Source organism: Fringilla coelebs (genome assembly GCF_963513975.1).
Source record: "Fringilla coelebs genome assembly, chromosome: 17".
In the NCBI taxonomy this organism is placed as follows: Eukaryota; Metazoa; Chordata; class Aves; order Passeriformes; family Fringillidae; genus Fringilla; species Fringilla coelebs.
In genome coordinates this window covers 14,825,312-14,846,558 of record NC_140043.1, presented here as the reverse complement: position 1 = coordinate 14,846,558, position 21,247 = coordinate 14,825,312, and the positions used below count along the sequence as shown (strand labels likewise).

Sequence of the window (21,247 nt, the reverse complement as noted above, 5' to 3'; positions counted from 1 at the left end):
GTTCTCTGGTGGTTCTGTGTCCCTGGCAGGAGGTAGGACAGCCTCAGATTCCGTGTGAGAGGGTCTGCTCACGTGCAGGGATGTGTGCGGCTTGTGAAAGCCTTGCAGGACTCCAACCCAGCCAGCTCTGCCTGCAGAGGAATGGAAATCCCCCTGCCTGCACCTGTCTGAGGGAAAGGCTCAGAGATCCAGGTGGATCCTCCTCTGGAGCCTCCTCTCCATATCTGAGGGTGATAGAATAACTTTTTGGGTTTGGAAACCAGCAAATTGGAATTGCAGCTTCATTCCCAGCAGTCCTGGAGGGATGAATAACTCCACACTGAGATTTGCAGCAGTCATAGTTCTCTTGCAAATATCACATCTCCATTTCCTTCTGCCTCCTTGGTATGGAATCCTGCTTTCCAAACAAATGGCAAGAGAAGGAGTAAGGACCCTGTTCTTACCTGCTGCATCTCAGTCCACTGGATTATGCACGTCCATACACAGAGGTTGGGTGAGACAGCAGAGAACAGTCCAGGGAGGAACCCTGCACGTCCTGGAATCAGCTTTTCTCTTCTTTCCATGCTGGGGATCACCTCTGCTTCTGAAAAAAATCTGAATAATCTTAGGGAGTCCAGAGCATCCTCCTGAGGCAGACAGGCCTCATTCAGCCCTGGGGATTGACCAGCCATGAGACTTTGTTATTACCATCCTCAGTTCCCCAACCCAGAACGTGCAGGGGGTGCCAGCACAACATGCACCTTGTGTTCAGATGGAGCCCCTTTTAGAGGCTGGCTAGTCTTTCCTCCTGCTTGTTTGGAGATAGTTCAGATATCAAGCTTCAGGACTCAGCTCAATTTCCCAGTAAATAGATCCGTGCTATGAGTGCTTGTCAGGATGGAAGGAGTGTGAAAGCATTTGAAAGATCAAAGCAGCACGACTCCCATCAGAGTCAATGGGAACAAGCAGCTAAAATCTTACAAAATGCTTTCAAATTATCCTCCACCTTCCCTAGCCTCCCTGAAACCAGCTCCTGGAATGTTTTATTGAATGTGTTCTCTTGTCACGTCTCTGAACTAAAAGGAGGCTTGGAGGAGCTGTGGGCTCGGGTTGGCTCTGCTTTCCCTGGCTGTGCCACCCTGGGCTGCTCTGGGAGCACAGCTGGGCTTTGCTATCTGATCTGGGGAGAAAAGCTGATGTTCCTGTCCTCTGCAGGGACCTCGGGCATGTTCTGAGAGCTCTCTGTGCTCTGGCCAGGCCTGGCACTGCCCCTGGGAGCACATTTTTATTGGGAGAGCTCCTGCAGCATCTCCCAGCAGCTCTGAGCCCCGGTGCCCAGGCACTGCAGTGCCGGGCAGAGCCCGCCCTGTGACATGAGCAGCCATGAATAAAACATTCATGAATAAACAGAGCACAAAAAACACCTTTTGTCAGGTCAGATGGCAGAGGTGAAATAGAAACTGCATCTCTTCAGTCCTCACCTGGACTTCTACCCATTCCACAAGCGTGGGCTTGTTTAGTAATTTTTTCTGGACTGTGTGAGAGGAAATGTTTCTGGCCTGACTTTCCCATTTGTGCTAAATGTAGCTGTTTTCATTGTTTGGTTGATTTTTCTCCAGCGTCACAGTAGTGAGACTTCATTTCTCATCCCAGATAGCACCTGCAGATAACATTGCCCAGCACTTGGTGGCCATGGGAGAGCTTTGTGACCAGTTCATTCCCTCACTCCCCCAATGAGGAGAATGCTGTCTGTGCTATAGAGATAGGTGTTTGTATGGAAACACACCTGTCATGAGCACTGAGCCCTCACTCTTCAGTGTTTTTGCAAAATGCTGAAATGCTGTTAGATGATGGAGTAGTTCAAATATAAAATGTTCATCAGCAGCACCATTGTTGTTATTGTTTGACTTGACTGTGCAAAGACACAGAAATGAAACAGTATTGACCCATAGTGATTTCAGTGTCCTAAACCAGGCTTTTATTTAGCTGTCTGAGGAAAACAGGATGCCTTTTCTTCCATCTTCTTAATACATTTTTTCCCTTGAACCTTCTTGATTTAATGCAGTGTGATCAATTTTCAGGCAGTGGTTTGTCTTGCATGTCAGAATGCTTCACAACTAATGCTATAAATACAGGTGGGAACAATACCTTTAGCATTTTCTCACATCTAAGAAGGGAAGAAGGAAGTTTGAAGTAGTATTTACTTTGTGCGCTGGAAACTTATGTACCTACATACCAGCACCATAAATGACTAAACTTGAGTGACCAGGAGGGTGCTGAGCACACTCTGCTCTGTTCTCTCTGGAAGTTCAGGGCAGCTGGGAGGGGAGGATGTCACAGGGCTGTGTTCTGCTGCCTCTGGAGCTGTGCAAAGCACATTTCCCAGTACAAGAGGGCCTGCTTTTGTGATCAATATTGAATCTGAGGAACAAAGATGAAATACTCGTGTCCTTTTTTACCCAGAAAAAACTGCATTTCTTGTAGATGGCATGCATGGACTACAGACAGGAAAAGTTGTGCATCCCTTATCTCACTATAAGGTGTAAAAATCACTGGAATTTTCCAACTGAGATAAAAGGAGCCACACTTCCAGCTATGGAAAACATTCTTGAAAGTCATTTGTCTGAGCAGTTTGAATGTTACTGCAGTTGTTAATTATCATCTCAGTCCTCGGTGGTCCCTAGAGTTTCTAGTCAGATCCTGTCTAGTTCAAATCCTTTTCTGCACTGATGTCACCAGGCCAATCTTCCCCATCCTGCGCTTAATTGTTTCTATCCAGCTTTGTACTTTGCCCTTACCTTTCTTCAATCTCATCTATTTATTTCAGATAGTTTTCTACACTACAGAGATCATTTTGAATTCTAAGCTTGTTCTCCAGAGAACTTCTAACCCCTCCCAGCTTGGCATCATCTGCAAATTTAATGAAATTAATTAAATGAAAATTAAATGAAAGGCTCGCATTGACTTCAAGGGGCACTGGAGTGAACCCAACCTGTCTTACATCTTTCACAAGTGGTTCAAGTGAAATACACTTATTGCTTCACAGGCCATTTTTGTAAGGGAGAAAGACGGATGCATGTTGAATAATTCAGGGTCCTCGTTGCTGACTGAGAGAGATTTAACTAATTTGTCAAAATAATGACCCCCGTTCACGGCAGGGAGCAAGTGGCTTTGGATGATTGCTGTCCCCAGAGAGGGGCTGGAGCAGCCTGGGCCCAGCTCTGCCCCTGGCAGGGGCTGGGAAGGGCAGGGCAGGCAGAGGGTGTGCAGAGGGGCAGCTGTGCTGTGCCAGGGCACAGAGCTCCCTGCAGGGGCTGGGAGCAGAGCTGCTGCCCGGGCAGCACAGAGGGGCGGCTCGGAGCCCCAGCCCGGGCACAGCGCGGTGCCCAGAGCCCTGCCTGCTCCAGGGCACCCCAGGCACGGGCAGCGAGGGGGGGAGCACAGAAATGCCCTCCCTGCTCGCTCTGGGAGCGTTCTCTCTCCCGCTCCAGAGCAAACTCCGGAGTCTCTTTCGCAGCAAGGGAGGGGTGGGAAACATCCCCCGGCTCTGCAGCCTGTCCGTGCTGGCTGGTGGCAGCTTTCATCTGGCACTCGGGTATTGTGGCTGCTCTTGGAGCACAGTCCTGCTTATTTATGCTTCTCTGGAAGTGATTCTTGGCTTAAAAAGGCGTAGGACTCTTTCAGAAATTTTTCATGCTTGCTGTTGCATTATTTTTCCCCTGTCACTTCAAAGTGTGGGCCAGCTTTCCAGAGCCTGCCGTGTATGCATGAGTATATGTATATTGCAACAGATTTTTCCTTTTTTTCCTAAGTTGTGATGTTGGATATCTGAACACTTGCCAGGGGAGTAGAACCAGACTTTCCTGGGCAAACTCTGTGGTAGAATGAGGACCGGATCGTTAACTCTGTGAAGTCCTCCTGCTACAGGATGGATATCTCTTTGTCCTTGTGGCTCTGAAGTCTGCCATTGCTGAGCAGATTTCATCTGCTTTAGGCTGTGTGGAAGCAGCTGAGAGGCAGTGCCCTTGCTGGGGTGGTGTCTGGGTTGCACAGGGGATGGCAGCAGCCCTTGGGCATTGTTCTGGTCCGTGCCAGCTGAGAGCGCCTCAAGTCTGGGGAGGTCTGGTCTCGTTCTTGGCTTGGGCCACATCAGTGCTCAGTGCTGTCCCGAATTAAAACGGGTGAATGACCCAGTACTGTTTGGACAGAAGTTAAAATCTCAGGACGTTCCTGTTGAGGCTGTTTGGGGTAGGATCAGAGCTTTCCAGAGCCAAAGGGATGTCACCCCTGCTGGCTGGGATTTGGCTCCCCTAAAGACAGGATCCTTGAGCCTCCAGGCCAGAGCGGTGCGGGGCTGGGGCCGTGCCCTGCCCCTGCTGTGTCCTGCCGTGGCCCAGAGGTGCCCAGGCTGGTGAGTGTGCCCCGTGCTCTGCTGTCTGCAGGCAGCTGTGCAGCTGAAACACGAGGGCACAGCTCCAGCTCTGCGCTCTCGGTGCTCAGCTGGCTCCGTGCGCTGTACATCTGCCCGGATCTCTCAGCCTGAGCATCCCTGTGCCCGCAGCCAGCCCAGGTGCCCCTCGCAGGTGTGTTGGGAGGGCTTGGCAGGGCCACCATCCCCAGCTCCTGTCCCACGTCCTGCCTTGCCCCTCCTGCCTGCCCTGGTGTGCGGCCCCGCAGGACCCGGGCCAGGCTCTGCCGTCCCTCTGCAAGAGGTGAAACGCTGTTCCTGAGCCCTGGGTAGCCACCTGTTGCTGCAGCACGAGCTGCATAATCAGAACTGACAATCCCTGTCTAGAGATTTCTTGGAAGCTGGAAAAATGAGAATGTTGTCAAAAAAATAGCGACGCTTCCAGTCTGCAATGCAGTGATGGAGATGAAAGATGAGTGAATCCAAGGAGGCAGGGAATATATCAGCCCAGTGCTTTTTTCTGACTAATTTAGGAGTCCAGAATGGTCTGGAAGAATTTACATTTCTCTTGCAGCCTTAAAGAAAAAGCATTTTAAGCCAGTTTCTCTATTTCTTTTTCTTTACAAAGAAATCCAACAGCTGTTGGTTTGTCGGACCAAAGTTTAATAGCAGTCATGCATAAAACTACAATAAGGCTGGTAATTCCTTTTTTCATCAGTTGCTGCAAAAGAATTTTTATATTTTATTTGGTTCAAAGCAATTTTCCATAAAGTTATGAAAACCCTTTAAAGGAGGATCTTATTTTTTTCTAACAGAGAAATCATGAATCTCACTGGGAACGAGCACAGGGTGTGTGGGGGAGCTGCAGGCCATGGGGAGGAGCAGAGGAGCATCAATCCACCCTGCTCAGCTCGTGGTGCTGGCCTCAGCCGTGCCTCTGCCCCCAGAAAGCAGCACCTGTGTCACAGGAGTGAGAAGCAAAGTTGTTGTTGTCATGGCTGCTCTTTAAGCTTTGCTGTTGGGGGCAGAAATGCCCTTCTCAGTTCAGAGATGAGAATCTCGGGGTGCTGGCTGTGCTCATCATTGCCCTGCTGTGCTTGGGTGGCTGCAGTGGGAGATGCAGAGAGAGGGAGGGAGATGGAACCTCATTAAAGGGAGCAAGAAAGTGTTGTCACATCGATTACAAGCAATTGTGGCTCCTAAAGTCTAAAGCATGAGGTGGGCTGAACTCCTGGCAGCTCCTCGGGCAGTGCCAGCCTGGCTCAGGCTGTGCTGCTGTCCCTGTCCCTGAGTGCCAGGAGCAGACACGGAGCTGTCTCAGTGTCACTGAGCACCCCGAGCAGCAGGGCTGGAAGCCTCCTTGTCCAGCTGGAAACAGGGACTGGAGCAGCCAACAGCAAATGAGAGGGGATGGCTGTGGCAGCAGGAGCAGTGGGGAGCAGCAGGAGCCCCTTTGAATTGTCTGTGCGTGCCCTGGACAGAGCTGCAGCCCCGGGAGGTGAAGGGCTGGCCCAAAAACCTGCCCAGAAATGTTCTCAGCAGAGAGATGCAGCTGGGTGACTCCAGCACCTGAGCCCTTCCTTGTTCCCTACAGGTCAGGCTGTGCAGAACCCTGTAAAACAAGGGCAGAGGAGCCTGATTCTACAGATACATCAAAGGGAGATTAAAGGCTGCATCTCAGAGAGCTTTAAACTCCCCTGGAGGTCAGTGGGAGTTTAACTCTTCAGCGTCCTTCAGAGTATTGAGCTCAATAAATTACACACAGCCAGCTAGCAGGTGTGTGAGGAGCAGGGAATTAAAGCCAGGCTTGTGCAAAGTGCTTCTGTGCCTTCCTGTCCCCTCCTGCACATGGGAATAGCACATTCCCTGTGCCAAAGGGACCGAGGACTCCCCGAGATGGCATTTTAATTGAGCAGCTTTCATCGGGATGATTTTGTTTTGATTTGTGGCCCCAGTTGATTAAGGCTTATTGGGGAAAATTTGGCAGGGTTTATTCAGTCAGAATTTGTACTCCTGTAAAGCAGCTTCATGAAATTATGCTAATTTCCTTGGAATTTCATCTCTGACAGAAGAAAAAAAGAAGAAAAGGATGCTACCGGGTTCTTGTTGTGTCAAGGAAACAACTTGTTTTGACATTTCCAAAATGAAATGTTTTGATTTTTTCATTTTAAAATAACTTTTTCCTTGATGTTGTGGTATTTTTACATAATTTTAATCATTTGAAATTGAAATGAAACTGAATTTCGTGACCCAAAAATGAAAGCAAATGTAGGTGTCTCGCAAGCCCTGCTGAAGTGGCAGTGCCCTGGGAGAGGGGACACGGCTCCAGGACACACTCCGGGCTCAGAGGGGACGAGCTCTTACAGGCAGCCCGTGCCCAGAAATAAATCCCAGCTGAGCGTGGAGTGTGCAGAGATTTCCAAATGTGTTCCCAAGGGGCCGGGCAGAAGCTGCTCCGCTCTCACTGCCACCCCGGAAAACGTGTGAAATCTGTGCAAATGCACTGCACAGGGAAACCGACTGTTCTTAGGAGGGGAAACGGGGGCAAAAGAAACACGGGAGGGAAAACCCACTGAAGTTTTATCTGCCAAGTCTCGGTTTTAAAAAGCAGAAGGCGATTCCTGAGGAGAGGCTGTTAATGAGGGATTTTTCAGCTGGTAACACCAACCCGGCAGACGGTGTGTCAGACCACAAAGGAGCTGTTACACTGCAGCTCCGGCTGGACGTTTGCCCAGAATTGTGAGTCCTTTAAAATGTCCCGTTGCTGCTTCGCTCGGGTACGCTCGCTGAGGATAATGTATTGATGTTTGCCACAAAGCTGCAGAGCAAACCAAAATATTTCTTAGAAATTAACTGGAATCAGAGTTCTCTTAATCAATATGCTCTCCGAGATGCTTCAGGTGGATTAGAGCAGTAAAACTCATTTTTCATGGGCACGGGTCTCTGCTAATATCTGTTTATAGCAGGGCTTGCATCATGTCACTGTGCAAAGGCTGGCAGCAAGCAAGACCTGAGAAACTGAGGGAGGTGTTGGGGTAGAAAATCCCGGAGTTCCTGATCCCTGCCCTGCAGCTTTAGGCTGGGCTCAGCCGTGCCCAGAGTTACTGCTTTAGGCTGGGCTCAGCCATGCCCGGAGTTGCTGATCCCTTTCCTCCCGCTTTAGGCTGGGCTCAGCCGTGCCCAGAGTTACTGCTTTAGGCTGGGCTCAGCCATCCCCAGAGTTACTGCTTTAGGCTGGGCTCAGCCATGCCCGGAGTTGCTGATCCCTTTCCTCCCGCTTTAGGCTGGGCTCAGCCGTGCCCGGGTTAAGCGCGGCTCAGCAAAGGTGACGCCGCCTCCCCCGAGTCCTTTCCAAGTGACTTATAGAGCTAATAACGGCCTCATCCTTCTGTACCTTGGTACACAGCTTGTGTTCTGAAGGCTTTTATAGCTCAAATGAGCTGCTTTTGCTTATTTATTTCCCTGCTCATTCATTTTTAATGGTTAGCAGAGCCTCCCCCATTCTTCTCCTGGCAGCGGTGATTTAGGCAGGGCTCATTATCATAACTTACGTTACTAAATATCCCCATTTGTGCTGCTAGACCAAGGAAACTGTGTGCAGTGCTAAATCAGAAGAGATCCCATGAGCCTGCCGCGGTGGCAGGGCTGTGTTTGAAGTGTGTATTACACACAGAGAGCGCTCGGAGGGGGAAGCATCATTTACACGAACGTGGACGGGACAGAGTCATTCCCAAATACTGATTTTTATGGGCAAATACCAGAGGCTTGCCTTCCCAACTGGCCACCCTTGAGATGCGCCGACCTGACCTGCTCAAGATATATTTTATTTACAAAGATATATTTTATTTTCAAAGACTTATTAGCTGTGAGTTCCTAAGAGTTCTAACAGAATTACTGTAGCAGGAAAGCAGTTTCCTGTGAGGGCTTTACTGTTATCCCACAGGGATTTAATAATGATAATGAGGTGGGCAAAGGCTGTTCCAGTTATTTCTGAGAGCTGGCAGGGAGGTTCTGGGTGCCTCCTCTGGGAGTCAGGATTTCCATTCCCCTTCCCTCCCTCTCATTAGGGCTCTGGATTCTGTTCAGCCAAAAGCTACCACAGGTTTATGGGACCAAAGGAATCAGCCACAAATTCAGATGTCCCACAGAGAGCCTGCACACAGGGGAGTGGGGAAAGCAGAAAATGCTTTTAGGAGAGGGATGGGAACAATGCTCACTGGAGAACTGCAGGCAGGTGTGGCAGGGACTGTGAGGGATTTGTGGCAGGGATTTGTGAGGGGCCCTATTGCTGCTTCCCACGTTTCCCCCAGGCTGGGGAAGTCCTGCTGCAGGGCCTCCAAGAGTTTAGTGCTTTATTCCACAGATAATGGGAACCAAAAGAGGAGAAATTATTAAAACCCAGTTTCTCTGTGATCACACCCAAGAACATTCAGAAAGGGGGAGTTTCAGAGGACAGAGATGAGCCCTTTTCAAACAACACAATCAGGCTTTACAGGTAAGGGTAAAGCAGCCTTGGAGCAGTGCCCTGGTTGTGTTTGTGCAGGAGGGCCCAGCAGCATCCCCTGCAGGGCTGCAGGGCTGCAGCTGGGCTCTGGGTTCAGGCTGGGGTACCCAGAGGGCACAGCTGGGCTCAGAGGGCACGGCTGCCCGTGGGGCTGGCGCTGTGGATCTGCAGCAGGGACTGCAGCCCTGCCCTTTGCTTTGGGGTTTGAGCTCAGTGCAGTGCTGAGCACACCTGAAATATTGACTCTGCACGTTTGTGGCAGTGACTGAACTCACCCAGTGCCAGCAGGGTGTGTTTGCTCTGGACACGGGCACGTGGGAATGTCATTTCTGGCTCTGTGCTGGGCTGGCAGTGTGGGACAGACAGACCTCTGCCCCCAGAGCCAGCACTCGCTGCTCAGGTCTGTGTGTCACTCACAGGAAGCTGCCTCAGCTCTTCACTGGTGGAAGAAAAAGAAGGGGACCTGCAGGAGCCAAAAGAAGCCCAGAGCCCTTTTATAACCTACCAAGTTCATGCCCCCAAATGCCATTCAGAGCTCAGTCCCTCAAGAGATGAAAGGCCCCTGTACTGAGAGAATTTCTGGAGCATCTTGTGAACGCTAACACAGCCTCCCCTAATTAATGGAGTCAGCTCGGTGCAGGTGTGTGAAAAGCTCCAGTGACAAAACCCAGAAAAGCTTCAGCAAGGGAGCACAGCACCAGAAGGGTTTAATGGCATTATAATGTCCTTGGATTAGAGTGGCCACAACACAGAGATGTATTCCAGCAGTACATTAGCAGGAAAAGAAACTCTGCTCTTTCTCTCTTGAGCCCTTGTCACCTTTGCTGAAAGCTGGAGTTGGCATCTCTGAGAAATCAGAACCCAAAGGCAGGAGGAGGGGGAGATGAGAGATGGCGGAGTCCCTGGGGTTTGGGAAGGAAACAGACTGGCTTTCCCCACAAATCAGCCACCTTTCCCCAGCCCCTTTGTGGCTCTGCTGCATTTCCAGAGTGCTCAGTGGCTTTCTGGAGTGGCTGTGTGTGCCCAGGCTGCTGCAGGCCACCCTGATGTGCCCCAGGAGCTGAGCTGGGCTGGGGCAGAGCCCTCTTGCCCCGTTCACAGCCCTGGGAACACCATCTCAGGAGATATTTCAGTGTTCTGCTCCCCCTGTGTGTTTTTAGCCCTCCTGTGCTGGAGGTGAATGGCTGGCTGTGGCTGCAGGAGCAGCCCTGGCTGGTCTGCCTGCCCAGCAGGGAGCTGTTTCTGCATGTGCTGGCTGATCTGTGAACATGTACTGGTCTGTGCCCCCTGTTTGCATGCTGCTCTGTCGGGACTGCATGCAAGCTGCAGCAGAACAGTGCTGCTCATTCATGCAGGCAGGGAGGGCTGCCTGGGAGCTCAGTGAGCTCATCCTGCTGCTGACTTCACCCACAGCCAGGGAAGCGGGCACAGCGGGACTCCCAAGCACAGGCATTTCATTCCTGACCATCAGTTTGTTCTGTAAATCATAATCTTGAAGGCACAAGGTCATGGTATTTATTTAATCATTCATACAGTAGTCTTTTAGGGATGGATTCTTTTTTTAGCTCTCTTTGTGCAGCGAACCCTGATAAAGTTGGAATCCAGGTCTGTTTGCCTGCCAAGTTTTCTTTCTTTTGTTATTGCTTGAGCATTAATGAATTTAGAATCTGAGAGTCTGATTGCCATCCCTGCCCAGCACAGTTCAGCAGTTATCTCTGTGGCCTGGGAGAGTCTGTGCTGAGCTCCAGCCCCCGTGGCTGAGCTGCTCTTCACAAGCTCATGGACCAGTAAAACCAGCAGCAAAATCCCACCAAAAGTCACTGCTCAGGCAGTGACACCTGACCCACGTGCCCTGCCAGCAGCCCTGGTGAAGTGCAGAGCAGGGGACACAGAGGGGACACGCAAAGGGCATGAAGGGCACACCAGGGGACATGAAGGGTGCCCAGGGGACATGAAGGGCACACCCAGGGGACATGAAGGGTGCCCAGGGGATGTGCAGGGCACACCCAGGGGACATGCAGGGCACACCCAGGGGACATGCAGGGCACACCCAGGGGACATGCAGGGCACACCCAGGGGACATGCAGGGCACCCAGGGGATGTGCAGGACCCAGCAGCTCCCATGGCAGTAATCAGAAGCTCAGCTCTGGTCTCTGGGCTGCCCTCAGGCACTGGGACCTGTTCCAGTCCTGAAGTGCCTCAAGGCTCCAGTCCCAGGGCTATCACACTTAATTGCCTTGTGTTAATTAGCTAGGACTGACCCATGTGAGGTGCTGGTGGCTGGAAGCAGAGGTGGCAGGGAGGTCACACAGGGCTGTTACCTGTGTGCCAGCCAGGAAAACCCCGGGTGCAGAGGATCCCTTGTGGTCCAGCTGCAGAGCTCAGGGTGAGTGCAGGAGCCCAGCGGCTCCTGGGGGACCCTGGGGCTGCCCTGCCTTCAGCTGGAGCTGATTCCTCACGGGGAAGTCAGCACAGGGAGCCTCTGCCTGGTTTCCCCTGTCACTGGTGTCCCAGGGGAAGGAGGGGAGGCAGGGAGCAGCAGCCAGAGCTCATTAGCACATAGGAGACTTGTCTGGTGTGAGAACAGCACTTAAAATACAGAAAGACAACAGGGATAAGCACAGTGCCAGCAGGCAGCAGTTGGTTCCACTTCAGAGGCAAGGTGGGAGAAGGAGCAGATGGGCCAGGCACTGCCTGGAGTCTTCTCACCTGCAGCCTGTAGGACAGGCCAGCAGACACTGCAGCTGGGGATGCTTCCTGCCCTGAGAACACCCCTCAGACAGCAGTGTCTGCCCTGGGGCTGCTCCCAGGGGATGTGCTGTGCTGCAGCCATCCCTGCAGCCTCCCCTGCATCCACCCCTGCAGCCTCCCCTGCATCCACCCTTGCAGCCATCCCTGCAGCCTGCCCTGCATCCACCCCTGCAGCCAGCCCTGCAGCCAGCCCTGCTGCTCACACCCAGCTGCTCCCAGGGCTTTGCCAAGGCTCATCTCCCTCAGCACTGGGAGGGAGTGGGTGTGACACCAGTGCCCGTGACCTGTGTGTGCCCAGCTGCGTGCCCCGAGCTCGGAGCAGCCCCCTGAGACTGGACCCTGCCAGCAGCTGTTAGCAGCTCACCTGAGACACAAACCCCATCAATCTGCCTGTAAACAAACTCCTGGTCTGTTGAAACCAGCAGCAAGTCAAGAGTTTGACCTTAAAGCAGACGTGGCTTGGAAGGGAGGCGCTGCAAGAGCCATGATAACCTTTTTTTGGTGTGTCACCTAGGCTCAGACAGGCCAGGATGGAAATGCATTTGCCGTGGATCTGTCTGTGAGGGGGTTGTTGTTCTTTAAAGATAATAATATTAGGAATGCCAATTATCCTACAAAAGCTGGTGATATTTAAGTCTGATTTAAATTCATTCAGCATTTAAACAGAAAAGTAGAAAATGGCATTAAATTCAGACAAGGACGAGACTATCCATTCCAGAGTGAGAAGTTTGAAATACATTGATGGAATGGAATAGAAGGTCTGGCTGGTAATGGATTGTGAAAAGAGCTCAGGGTTCTAATGGATCATTCCTTCAGATCATCAGCACGGTAAAGTGGTAGTTAATAAATTATTTGACGTGTACATTTCCTCATATATTTTAACTAACTGTAATGAACAGGTCCTGTCAGCTCACCTAGATCCTTGCAGTAACTGCTAAATTGCTTGAGTGAGATTTACTAACTCTCTGCAATATTGATGTCCAGAGCTGCTGGTGATAAATGAGGGGACGTCAGGGCTGGCTCCAGTTCCAGTGCTCTGCCAGGCTGGCAGCAGGGCTGGAGCTGTGCCCTGGCCATCCTGAGCTCTTCCCTGGGGTGAGTTGTGGTTGTGAGCACCCCACTCACTCCCTGGTACCTGTGGCAGGACTCTTGAAGAGCTCTGTCCCGTTCTGGGGTGGATTAGAGAGATCTGTCCCTTCTCAGGTCTGTCTGCAGGCACTCACCTGCTCCTCCCCAGGTGAGTGGGGCTCTGTGGGCTCTCAGGGGAGGGCAGGAGGATGGGGGAGTCTGAGCTGTGGGGAGAGGAGAGGAACCTCCTCTCCCTGCCATGATCTGGGTCTATCCAACTGCTGGAGTGGGAATTAAGGACCAAGAAAAAGCTGTTCCCTTATCTTAGCTTATACCAGAGCTGTTTATAGCAGGAAAAGCCAGCCTCTTAGATGATGCTGAATTACACAGGCTATTCAGGGCACGCCAGGCACCTTTCTTGTTATTCCATGTTGTCCTCTGAACTTGGAGCTAGTTTAAACCTAGATCGCTTCTCTTCCTCCCACTCACTTACCCAGCATGTGGTGAACTTTATAATTAGTGAAGAGACTCATTAATTTTTTTCCTTCTCCTTTTTATTTTCAGGTTTCTGACAGATGTGACTATGTCTTTGTCAACGGGAAGGAAATGAAAGGCAAAGTGAATGTCGTGGTTAATTTCACTTACCAGCACCTGAGTGCCCCTTTGGAGATGACAGTGTGGATTCCTCGTCTCCCGCTGCAGATAGAGGTCTCTGACACAGAACTCAATCAGATCAAGGGGTGGAGAGTCCCCATCATCTCTAATAAGAGGTAGGTTTCATTAGAGGATGTTCGTTCTGGGCTGTGCACTTGCCAGGGACCTGTCAGGGCCACTGGATCTGAACATGCTCATTTGGCCTTAATGCAATTCTGCTGTAAATTTGAAGGTCCCCAGACATTTATTCAATAGGCTCCTGCACTGGACTTGTAAGGGAAATGGAAGCTGCAGATGCATGAACCTGGATTGGAAATCAATTTCCTTTTGTAGCGCTAATGACTGAGATGGGAAGAGCCAATTGGTCAGGTTAGGCACGAGGCAGCAAGGAGACATCAGCAGAGCCAGCTCTGGCAGGGCTGGTCAGTCTCCTGCCTGTTCACAGGCCCTGGCAGCTCCTGGGTCCGCTGTCAGGGTCACAATTAGCACACAGCTGTGTCACACCCCCGTGGGGTGCAGTGGCACTGATCAGTGCCCCACAGTCAGGACACGGAGCTCTCAAGACACTGTCAGTGCCCACAGGACAGAGGATGGAGGAAGCAGGTCAGAACTGGCTGCATCTGTTGTCAGTGTTACCAAGATCAAGAGGAACAAGTTGATAGAGGAGGTGCTCGGTGTTCCCACCTGCAAATGAAGCCATTCACTACAGGTTTCTGTTAGCATCAGAGCAAAGACATTTTGGTGGAGATGTGATTTCAAATTGTACTGTACAGAGAGGGATGTCTGTGTAGGTGCAGAGGAGATTTCCATGGCAACATGAAGATGTTTATGGGAAGATCCAGAAAGAAAAGAAGTGTGAAGGTCCTGAAAGCAAGGACTTGACATGGAAAACAATGGAAGATGCTTGGGGAGGACAGTGTGGTGGCAAAGCTGGGAGGCCAAAGACGGTCTCAAGTGCTTTTTCTGAGTTATGAACACGGAGAATGGGATAAACGTGGGAGAAGCTGAAGGAAGGAGCTGGTCCCAGGAGCAGGCTGCAGGCTGAGGTCAGCAGCAGCTCTCCAGCACAGCTGACCCTGTCCCCTTGTTGTCCCCAGGCCGGCCAGGGACAGCGATGACGAGGACGAGGACGAGCGCAGGGGCCGGGGCTGCACCCTGCAGTACCAGCACGCCATGGTCAGGGTGCTGACCCAGTTCGTGGCCGAGCCCCCCGAGCCCGGGGCCCAGCTCAGCTTCCTGCTGGGCTCAGACTGGCAGCTGGACATCACCCACCTGGTCAGGGACTTCATGCAGGTGGAGGAGCCCAGGATCGCCCGGCTGCACGAGGGGCAGGTCCTGGTGGGGCTGGAGCTGGGCATGACCACAATCCAGGTAGGGAGATCACTGATGTGTTCTGTTCCTCCCTTTGTTCCCCTACCCCAGTTCAGGCAGGGAGATCACTGATGTGTTCTGTTCCTCCCTTCATTCCCCTACCCCAGTTCAGGCAGGGAGATCACTGATGTGTTCTGTTCCTCCCTTCATTCCCCTACCCCAGTTCAGGCAGGGAGATCACTGATGTGTTCTGTTCCTCCCTTCATTGCCCTACCCCAGTTCAGGCAGGGAGATCACTGATGTGTTCTGTTCCTCCCTCAACTCCCCTCCCTGGCCATGGCTGATCCAGCATTGACAACAGAGACAGGAGCCATGAGCTTCTGAATGGAACAGAATTGGAGCAAGAACTAGAAGACATGGCAGAGATGGTTTTCTCTCCTTATCTGGTGCCCCAAAGTGTGGTAGATCACAGTTTCATTTAATTTAATCCAACCTGTGTATTGAGAGACTTTTTCTGATTATTTTTGTCTAAGGCTGCTTCTGAACCTGGAGTCAGGGTTTTCACAAGGCATGCAGCTGCTGGAACAGCTCAGTGTTCTCCCAGCCTGCACTGACAGAGCAAAGGCTAAAGTGAAAATTATCCAGGCTAAGGAAGTGAGACTGGAATACTAATCCAAATATTAATTAAAAGAAAAGGAAAAGGAGATGGGGAGAGAGATTATTTCAGCGATACTGAAGTAGAATATGTGTTAACAAATGCTAGAACAGGGAAAAGATCTCTCTGCAAACATGCTTATCATCCCAAACTGTCAAAGCAGAAACAACCAGCACTCCTGTCGATAACGAGGTTGTCAAGGCTGGAGAAATGGGATTTGAGATTTTTGACTTTCTGAAAAATCTGCAGAGATTTTCTGAATGCCTTTCTAAAGCTCTGGAACTTACAGAGCTCCAACCAATGCACATAAAACTGTGGAAAGAAAAATCCAAGGGTAAAAAGCTGAGAGCAAGTTATGTTTAAAGAATACCTCTTATGAGCTGCTTCAGAAATGCTCTGTACCCTGTATGGATCATTAAATGCAGCCCGCTGCTAATGAGCATCGTGGCTGTCATGTATCACTGCACTGACCTCTGTGTGTATTTTCTTAACCAAAACAAATTCTCTCTGTCAGTTTTGCATTCAGTACCATGAGAGGTTGTTGTAGCAATACATTACCCTTCCTTTCCACGGGATAGAAATAAATACCATTTATTCAGTGGGTTTTATATAAATCTACAGACTACATTATATTTCTGCTACCTCAAAACATGAGGATTAATCAAATGCTTACATTTCACATGAAGATTACTTTTACAACTAGTTACTACATGTGAGGCAGATGTGGTAATTGCATTTACAGACAGTTAGCACATCTGAAGCAGATGTTGGCACACTGCAGAGGGGAATGGCACAGCTGATTACATTTGCACAGGTAAAAGGTGTTATAAGCCCCCTGTTATTGCAGAAGGGTTACAAAATGTGAGTAGCCCTTTTTAATCGTATTTTAATAGTGTCTGCTGTGAGAAATCCTTCCCATTCCCATAAATAACCTTATGAGTGTTACACGAATTCTGTGTGGTTATCTTATGTGGTGCTGTACAGAATGGCTGTTGGTAACTTCAGTTTTCCTTTCCAGATCCTGTCCCCCCTTTCAGATGCCATCTTGGCTGAGAAGACAGTGACAGTCCTGGACGAGAAGGTGACAATAACTGACCTGGGAGTGCAGCTGGTGACAGGACTGTCCCTCTCTCTGCAGCTCAGCCCGGGGAGCAACAGGGCCATCTTTGCTACTGCAGTGGCACAGGAGCTGCTCCAGTCCCCAAAGCAGGTCTGTGCCCAGCTGGGCTCTGTGGGGAGCTGCTCTGAGGCACTGCCTCTGACACTTCCAGCTGCTGGAATTGAGCAGACCTTCACTAACAGTGTGCTAATCAAACTTTCTCTTTATGGGACTTTCCTGAAGGCCACCAAGGGTCCTAAACAGCAAAACAAAGACCCCCACACACACACACTCGTGCCTTTTCTGTCCCATCCAGCACCCCCTAGATCCCAGGATGTCCTGCCATGTTCAGCCTCCCACCCCAGGTATCCAGCTCATCCCTTTCATTCCACCTCTACGTGAGAAAGGGCCTCGTGTTGTGCCAAACTCTTCTTCCTTTAGTCACTTCCTGTGAACGCTTTAAGAAGTCAGGGAGCATCCCTTTCATTCTGATTCATTACTAGAATATGAATCAGCATCACTGACTCATTGCCTGATTCATGATTTCATAAACCATTTTTTTCCCTTATTACTCTTAGTTCCTTTATTAGGGAACCAACAGTTACCAAGGGCTTTTGGACTTTGCCATGTCCTCATCAGTCCCTGCTTGGTATTTGTCCTTGTGCTTCTGTACACATTTGAAATGTAAACTTGTTTTTCCAAACCAAATCCATCAGTCTGGGCCTTTCATCAAGGATACACTGAGCTCTTAGCACTTAAGGATGCTCTGAGCTGTAAAGGTAAATGGCGTGGACGTTTGAAGTTTGGCCAACTGCTGAGGTGCTTTAATTCATCATGGGGTCTTTTCCTTGGGATGCAGGATGAGAAATAATGCAGAGCTGCTGTCTTTATAGGGTGATAAAAATCAGGCTCTCCTGAGTGTTCCAGGAGTGAAGGAATGGATGGCAGGCAGGTGGAGGGAAGGCCAGTGAGCTCATCCATGGCACAGGGGGTTGGACAAAGTGCCCTGAGAGCAGCCCAGGGGCAGGGGTTGGTGCCAGCCAGCCCCACTGTGTGCCAAGAAATGAGTCTGGACAGGTCCTTCTGTGCATGCAGGGCTGCAGCCAGGGATCCACAAAAACCAGAGAGGAAACTCTGTGCCCCCCAGTCTGGCAGGGCTGGCTCTGCTTTGGAAGGCAGCTGAGTCCCTCCATTGCTCAGGACATGATTTTCAGAGCACAGTCTCTATAAGCAAAGCAATGCAAAATTATTAAATGATTATGCAGGTTTAAGCAACACAGTGGGAGGATGGGACTCGATGACATAAATTCTATGCAGCTTTCAAGAAACAGCCAAAGATTAATAAACACAAAGCTGGGATTTATGACAGTGTCAGCAAAGTCTTAGGGCTCTGGCCTGAAATAGAGACAGAAGCAAATCTCCCATTGAAGCAGGGGGAGCTTTGTGGCTCTGAGGATTTCGGAATCAGGCCAGTAGAATCATCACCCTACAATCCCAAAGGACTGGAAGCTTATTCTCCATGCTCTGGACAGGTGAATGACTTTGTGCTATGAGCAGTTTAAAGGACAATGTGTTTGTTCTCTGTACATGTGTGGAGTTCGAATGTAAATACTGTCTGTATGAAAAACTGCTTTTTTAAAGAAACAGGACTTTTATAGTCACGGTTTTTGCAAGTTGATTTGTTGGTTGGGTGTCTGTCTGTCTGGCAGACTCTCATAGCAAGGTGATCCCAACTCTGACCGTAGAAAAGCTCATTTCAGACAGTAGAGAATCACTGATGGAGCCAGGTCTGTCTGGTGGGGATTCTGCAGTGCAGATATCCCAACGAGGGCAAGTCAGACCATCAGAAGCAGGAATGAGATTCCAGGAGAGAACCTGAATTTTATCTGTAATGATCAATGTATGAATACAAAGATGTTTTTCAGGTGGCACAACCATTTTCAATAGCCATTTGAGAGTCCTTAGAGGACCTGATTTTCAGAAATTGGTGAGCACATGTTTTCTGAAATTTAAAAATATTTTAAAATGTTTCAAGTTAGAAGCCAAAAGTTAAGGTTCCCAGGAAAGCTGCAGCATGAAGCATGTTCTTAGTACCCAGGTCAGATTCATTGGCATTCAGTGAAAGCCTCCATGCACACTGGAGTACACAATCTGCATTGCTGTGACACAAGATTAAACTTTATTATTGTCTTGCTTTTAATTGCTAACAAGCGTAAAAATTACCCTGGCCGTTTTCTAAAGAAGCAACTGATTGGTTTCCTCTGCTTATACAATCTGCTAATTTAATTTGAGAGACAGGAATCAAGGAGTGAAGGTGTGGAGCCATGTGTGGAGCTGTTTGCTGTATTAGCCATCCTTTAACATGTGTTTTGTGTAATAAGAGGAGACTTTGTATTTTAAGCAGTTTAGAAATAATGTTGGGGTTTTTTAATGTAAATACACAACAGTAAATGATCTCAGTCACTGGTAATGCTTCCTGACATGCAATTTATTATGGTGCTGAAGTAGATTCTGCAGAGCCCAGGGGACACGGCTCCTTTAAGCACCTTTGTGGAAACCAATCTTATTATCAACGAGTGTTTGAGCCCAGTATTTCTCTCCATGCCTTGGCAAGATATTAATTTCGCTTCTCTCCCTATTCATTTCTTTTCTGATCACTAACGGTGTGTGGATCTTGTGAGGAGGAGGGAGCAGACCAGAACAGAGCACATTTCCCTCAACGATCACTCTGAGTGGGTCTGTATTTGTTTTATATATTACAGGAGGCAGCCATCAGCTGCTGGATCCAGTTCAGCGATGGATCTGTCATGCCCCTGGATATTTATGACTCCAAAGACTTCTCCTTGTCAGCCACCTCTCTGGATGAGAAGGTGGTCTCCATCCACCATGACCCCAAATTCAAGTGGCCTGTGATTGCTGCTGAGACCGAGGGCCAGGGCACGCTGGTGAAGGTGGAGATGGTGATCAGTGAAACCTGCCAGAAATCCAAAAGGAAGAGCATCCTGGCTGTTGGGAGCGGCAGCATTAAGGTCAAGTTTGGGCAGAGCGATGCCAACCCCAACGTCAGTGACAGCAAGCACAGGGGTGCCGGCGTCCAGCTGGAGAACCACGCCAGTGACCGGCGCCAAAAAAGCCCCTGGCAGGAGAGAGGGGATGGGCACTACTACAGCTCCTCCGTGGGCCACGAGCAGGGCAGGGGCACCACCACCCACAGGTCTGTTCTGAGCAGGAAGGAGGACAGAGAGAGCCTCCTGGACGATGCCAGCCAGAACCTGCCCCTGGACTTCACCAGCTTCCCCGCCCAGGTGGATCTGCCCAGGGCCGGCGGGGACGCGGAGGACAACGAGCTGGTGCCGTCCCCACGGGGGCTCAGCGACCTGGAGATCGGCATGTACGCCCTGCTGGGCGTCTTCTGCCTGGCCATCCTGGTGTTCCTCATCAACTGCGTCACCTTCGCTCTCAAGTACAGAAACAAGCAAGTTCCCTTTGAAGAGCAGGAGGGCATGAGCCACTCTCATGACTGGGTTGGGCTGAGCAACAGGACAGAGCTCCTGGAGAACCACATCAACTTCTCATCCCAGCAGGATGAGCGCATCACAGCCATTGACAGGGGAGTGGACTACGAGGAGAGCAAATACCTCCTCAGCACAACGGCCACCAAAAATATCAATGGACAGTCTTTCAGGTCTCCCGAGTCCACATTCAGTGAAGGGAAAGAGCAGAAAAGTGAACCAACCGCTTCTCCTACCTCCAAGAGGAAACGGGTGAAATTCACCACCTTCACCACCATCTCCTCTGACGATGGCTGTCCAACTGTCAACTCAATCTTGATGAGTAATGAGGATGACATTAAATGGGTCTGCCAGGATATGGACCTGGGGGAGTGCAAAGAGCTTAAAAACTACATGGAGAGGTTACACGAAAACGCGTAATGAGACACAAAAGACTCTTTTGGTTTGGTTTGTTCGTTTGTTTGTTTTTCACTCACCTTCTGCCTTTAATTTTGGGTAGTGGGGCAAAATGTTGTATTCTAACAAGAATCAGCTGGTGGATAATAACTCAATGGAGCCCCAAGAAGCCACCCAAAAGCAGCTGGGAGAGCAGAGATCCTGGACAGCTGTTAAAATTCAAGTCTTCTCTGTGCTCAGAGATGGAAGTGAGAGATGTGTGTGGTTTTTTGATACGCGATAACATGAAAAAAAAACTTAGAAAAATAATACGGTCTCATTCTCTGTGCTTTCCCAGGAAATCAATAAATATAACAAACTCCAGTGCAGTTTGGATATTACAAAGCTCACACAGCTCTACTGTTCAATATTGCAAGCTTTGGTTAAAAGCAAAAGATTGGTCTCAGAATAAATAGATCCATGAGAAGAGCATGTCGTTCAGGCCGCGTGCAGAGAATATCCATCCAGGAACATTCATTTAAAGCTGACAAAATCCAACAGTGAACGAAGCAGCTCCCAGAGCTGAGGAGCCATGAGTTCCCAAAGAGTCTGGAGGGGATAAAGGCGTAACGGGGCTGTTTACAAACCAGCATGTTTGCCTCCCAAGCACTGACAATGGATACACAGATACAGTTCAAACTGAAACTCTCTTTTTAAGTAGATGCCAAGGTAATAAACTTTGCCAGCCAATTTTCGGTATTTCTTAATTTGTAAAATAGGAGAAGATATGATCTATACTCAGACTGTCACTCATCCTAAGGAAGGTCTTTTGGAAAGTTGGAGAGAATGAGCTATTTTTAAAAGCCCGCTTTGTTTGATTGTCCTGTTTTGGATTTGTATTCCCAGCCCTTTCTCTGGAGCTCCCATCTGG

General features: G+C 49.9%; 1 protein-coding gene across 1 annotated transcript in view; it reads left to right on the top strand.

Moving 5' to 3' along the window:
• TMEM132D (transmembrane protein 132D) overlaps positions 1 to 20,361 on the top strand; it is a gene marked incomplete at both ends in the record, with an annotated part of 185,095 nt that extends 164,734 nt beyond the window's left edge. Inside the window, 4 exons of the mRNA XM_084217210.1 lie at positions 13,275 to 13,480; positions 14,462 to 14,735; positions 16,349 to 16,540; positions 19,192 to 20,361. Of these exons, the coding sequence (XP_084073336.1) occupies positions 13,275 to 13,480; positions 14,462 to 14,735; positions 16,349 to 16,540; positions 19,192 to 20,361 (1,842 nt within the window). The remainder of the gene's footprint in view (positions 1 to 13,274; positions 13,481 to 14,461; positions 14,736 to 16,348; positions 16,541 to 19,191) is intronic.
• Between the last annotated feature and the right edge of the window lie 886 nt (positions 20,362 to 21,247).